Genomic DNA, 4,851 nt, shown 5'->3' on the forward strand with positions numbered 1-4,851 from the left:
TTAGCCTCGGATCTTTCACACACGTTTTTGCCTCCTTTTCCCTTCTCGCTCTAAGAAAAGCTGTGACTCCTCCTCCCTCTCTCTCTCTTTCCTTCTTTCTGGTATTCAAAGCAGAAGGAGAAGCAGGAGAATAGAATAAGAAAAGGTGACACGAGAATTCAACCCTTTCTACGACCTTTGAATTCTATCAATAATCGATCAACTGTTTTGGTTTTCTCTTTGTGTTTTTGTCAATATTTCTCTGGGTATTTTTCAATGAACTGTAATCAAGGTACTTTTGCTTTTTTTCTTGGACATGGGCTCTTTATTTTCTCTTACTTTACTTAAGAATATGATTTTTTTTTTTTTTGGGAGAGTGGATTTTATTGGTTTTGTTCCCGTTCGCGTATGATGGTATTGGATTAATTGGTTTTGGTTTCTTGGGAAATATTGAAAGAGTTGTCTTTCTTTCTTCCTTTATTTTCCCGTTAATTGGACTCTATTATGATTTTAATTAGCAACTTCTTCGTGGGTGTTTTTTTTTTTTTTTTTTTTTAATTTAGATATTAGTCTTGTATCAAATAACTCTCTCCATGGTTATTGGGGGAGCTAAAACCATAATTAATTTCCTCTTCAATTTCTATTGGAATTTGTTTTTGTGGGCTTATTCAGCTTTAGGAGCCCTGAAATCACGGAGAAAGAATCGTTTATAAAAATAGAAAACGCAAGGATTGTGTGGAGAAGAGTTCAAGCAAAGTTGATGTCGTTAAAAAAAAGTTGAAAGAGAGCCTCTTTTTAGGGGGTGATAATATGGCCATGTGGCCATCTGGGTCCGATCTTTCCTCCTTTATCTGAACCTTTTAATGTTCAGAGAGTTGTCGATATGTTTGGTTCTCTCTTGATCACTCGATGACAGAAGGTCTTCTTATATGCTGCTCCTTTGTTTCCTTCTCGGTTTCTTTCTGTTGTAAATTTGTATTTTCATTTTTGCAAGTGTAATAATGATCGCGTTTAACTTGTTAGGAAGTGGGTTTCTTACTTGATTTGTTTGATGATGTTTGTGAGGCCTTTATCTCGCAATTAACATCTAACTTTCTTTAATCGTGATTCGTTGTTTTTTAAATTTTTATTAAATTTACAGCCAAAAAAGAGGTACTTGATCTTTTTGGTCTGACTGAATCAGCAGAAGAGTGAGGATTATGCAGGTTGAACATATTATGCTTATTTATCCTTGTACTAGTGTAGAATATTCCCGTTACACTTTTTTTTATGCATCCGATTTTTGTGCTTGTTGGCCTGTTGGTTTTGCTTGGCAGTTTCAATTAATTTAATTAAATTATAATTAACATATGATGCTCGCCTTGATTTCCAGTGGAAAAACAACTTTATTTACAATCTCAATAGTCAATATTTTGTTTGATAACTTTTCAGAATACTATGTCTACCTTAGAGATTCTTGAAGCCAAATTTCTGCAAAGAAATTTATATTAGGGTGGTCAAGTGGCCGTGGATCTTCAGCTATAGGTTGGTATGGGAAATAAGTCTTATAGGCACAGAGATAGGGATATGTTTGCAAAAGTTGCAGAAAATAAATCCCTTGTTTCACTTCCTGCTGATTGGTTGAATCAATAATTTCAAGTTGGATTCTTGTTGGAAGGGTCGGGTTAAATCTCATCATGTATGAAATTAGTATTATTTTTTAGGCATCATTTTATTGACTTCCATTAATGACAAAACTACCATGGCACCTCTTTTGCATATGATTGCTGTTTTTTTTTTTTTTTTTATCTGTACAAACCTTTTTGTGCCAGTTTAAAGAACATCAAAACTAATTCTGTTATTCACACTAATACCCAACCTGGTGGAGGTTTCAGTGATTGAAAACCTTTCATTTATGTTACATAGCAGATTTGAAGGGTGCAGATCTCTATAGATGGATGAATATTCTGGTAAAAGAGCTGTTGATGGGATTGTGGTCTCTAGAAAGGGATCTGGTCTTGTGCTGAGAGATAATGCCAACAATAGAGACCCTAATGCACAATTTTGCAACAGACTTGGTTGCAGTGGCAGACTGAACTCAAGAGGTTCTCAAAATGGCTGTTCAGAAAAGGCCAAATCTTCAAGGCCTTCTTTACGCTCTTCTTCAAGTGGCAAGGAAATAATTGGAAGTTCCTCTAGGACTTGCTTGACGATTGGTAATGGGAGAAAATCTACCATGGAGCCTCGAAGAAAGATATCTTCTCAGTTAGATACTGATTCATCTGAAACTAGTAGCGTCCAGGATGAACCAGAAGTAGCAGAACCCACTCCCTCACCTGGAAAGATTCACAGAGGGGCTGAAAACGCGGATTCTGAGAGTGACACATCAATGGAAGTGGGAAGTTCTAGTGTAGCATCAGGTATAAGACCACAGAAGAATCCTCATCAAGGATCTGGATTTCGCAACCGGGACACTCTAGTCTCTTCCTCCATATCTATGGGATCTAAGAGCTCTGGCCAGGCAACAGGTGCTGGTGCAAGCAGGCGTGGTGTAAGAAATCTCAGAAGCAATTCAATACCTGATGCCCTCCCATCTGGTTGTTCAGCTTTGGATTCAATACTCAGTAAGAGGAAAGATATTGTGAAAAGGAGAAACTCTGAAGGAGAAAGTAGCTCCAATGTTGGAGGGAAGAAGAAGAGTGGGTCATCATTGGAAGGACGGAACTCCAGTTCTAGCCATGGCATTTCCATTTCTGATTCAAGACGAGCCAGAAATATGCCTCCTAACAGGGATACTTGTGTTGCGTCAGTTAGGACAAGGGGATCAGTTGATGGTCACACCAGGACCAGGCTCTCCAATCAAGGAAATGGAAACAGTTTGTCACCAAATCATCCCTCTGTTACCATCCCACAAATGCTTCAATCTGACATACCTATAGAATTGAATGATCCTAGTTCGTCACATCAGCTCTCTGCAGAAACTCCCTCGAGTCGTGCAATATCTTTCAGTCGACCAGGCAGTAGCAGCGAAAGCTTACAGGGTGTTTTGTCGGCAAGTCCTACAGAAGTTGGTATTAGCCGCTCTTTGATGAATCAGAGTAGTATCAGGCGCTACAACATAGATGGTATTGCAGAGGTACTAGGAATACATAGTTTCTTTTAAATAAATCAGCTTACTATGGTCTTGAAAGAAAGCCTCGTTATGTGGAGCTTTTTCTTTAAAATATTTGTGCAGATTTTAATGGCTCTTGAGAGGATTGAACAAGATGAAGAGTTAACATACGAGGTAATTTTCTATGGGTTTTTGCTTAACATGATTCACTGTTCGTTATTGACTCAACTTGCTTCTTAATGGCATATATGTCCATGATCAGCTTCTATGGATTTTTGCTTAACATGATTCACTGTTCGTTATTGACTCTTCTTTCTTGTCTTTGCAGCAAATACTTGTTCTGGAGACTAACTTGCTTCTTAATGGCATATATGTCCATGATCAGCATAGAGACATGAGACTGGATATTGATAACATGTCATATGAGGTTTGTTGGTATCTTACATTGGTGCTAAACTTCACTTCTCTTCCGTTCTATCTTTGTGGAATAGTTGTGTTCAGAAGTTTGGAACCATTTTGTCTAAGCTGTTCTGGAAACCATTTTACTTCTATATGACAGGAATTATTAGCTCTAGAAGAGAGGATGGGAACTGTGAGCACTGCACTACCAGAAGAAGCAATGTCGGAATGCCTGAAAAAAAGCATTTATGAGTCTATAGTTCCAAAGGATGAATATATGGGCTGCAGTGGGGATAAAGATGATGTCAAATGCAGTATCTGTCAGGTTTTTTCCCCCTTACTTTCTACTACATTACAGATTTTCATGGGCGCTGAATTAGTCTTGAAATAGAAATTATAAAGCCAAGTCAAATTATTTGAGGGATTTGGTTTAAGCTGGGATTGGATTAGGTTTCAATCACTTAGAACGAGTGTTAAGGGGAAGCTATATATTGGATTCATCTAAAGTTTTAAAGTGCATTGCTTTGCAAACAATTGCAATCTCTAGATAGTTCCTGTGGTCAACTGAGAACAAGCCATTATCTTAATGCAGGTTGTCAGGTTCTTCAGTATGTATTTAACTGTATTTGCACGTAGTTACAAATGAAAAATAATCTAGTCAGATTTTCGATTTCACCGACCTATACTGCCTTGGTTTTGAGTATTAACTTGCTTTCGTCATTGTCTAGCCTCTCTTTCTTTCTCATAAAAAAAATTTGTTATTTTTTTCCCCCTCAACAACAGGAGGAGTATGTGGTTGGAGATGAAATGGGTAGACTGCAATGCCAGCACTTATATCATTTGGGCTGCATACAACAGTGGCTTCGGTTGAAAAATTGGTGCCCCATATGCAAAGCATCGGCGGCACCCTCACTATCGCTTTTGACTTCCTCTTAGTTCAATTTAAAAGATCAGGTTGGAGGAGACCTGCTTTTTCCTTTGGTACAGATTAAGTTTGTTTCTTCGTTTTCATTCTTTTTATTTTTCCTTCTTTAATGTCCATGTACATATCAAATTTCTTTCATCTGAATCAACTAATAAACACAGGCTATTGGCTTGATTGGTTTATCTTCACGTTGAAATTGTGAATCAAATCTCTCTCTCTCTCTCTCTGTGTTTTAAGGAATATAATCTACGATTTTCATGATTTTAATTTATCTCTGTGTAACACACCTCACAAATTAAAATAGTGAAACACTGATTTGCTCTCTTCCAGGGGAGCTCCTCCAAGAAAATGAGACGGAAAATTAGGACTGTAACACTCTGGCCAACGGTACTCGCTTAGGCTTATGGTATCGTTGCTAAAACCTGTTATGAACAAGAAAAATATTTATCATCTGAAA

General features: G+C 37.6%; 1 protein-coding gene across 8 annotated transcripts; it reads left to right on the forward strand.

Annotated features, from left to right (window-relative positions):
• On the forward strand, positions 1-4,582 carry LOC121261240 (probable E3 ubiquitin-protein ligase RHG1A). 8 transcript variants are annotated; one of them, XM_041163496.1, is made up of 6 exons: positions 2-145; positions 1,888-3,094; positions 3,194-3,244; positions 3,399-3,497; positions 3,630-3,794; positions 4,253-4,582. In XM_041163496.1, exons 2-6 carry the CDS (start codon positions 1,913-1,915, stop codon positions 4,403-4,405), a joined length of 1,650 nt encoding a protein of 549 aa, XP_041019430.1. In that variant the 5' UTR covers positions 2-145; positions 1,888-1,912; the 3' UTR covers positions 4,406-4,582. The 8 variants fall into 8 exon arrangements, with proteins under 8 accessions (XP_041019438.1, XP_041019430.1, XP_041019435.1 ...); XM_041163501.1 differs by having other exon boundaries at positions 3,456-3,497; XM_041163502.1 differs by having other exon boundaries at positions 5-145; positions 1,885-3,094; positions 3,456-3,497.
• Positions 4,583-4,851: the final 269 nt, after the last annotated feature.

The sequence above is a fragment of the Juglans microcarpa x Juglans regia genome, chromosome 4D (assembly GCF_004785595.1).
Source record: "Juglans microcarpa x Juglans regia isolate MS1-56 chromosome 4D, Jm3101_v1.0, whole genome shotgun sequence".
Classification (NCBI taxonomy): Eukaryota; Viridiplantae; Streptophyta; class Magnoliopsida; order Fagales; family Juglandaceae; genus Juglans; species Juglans microcarpa x Juglans regia.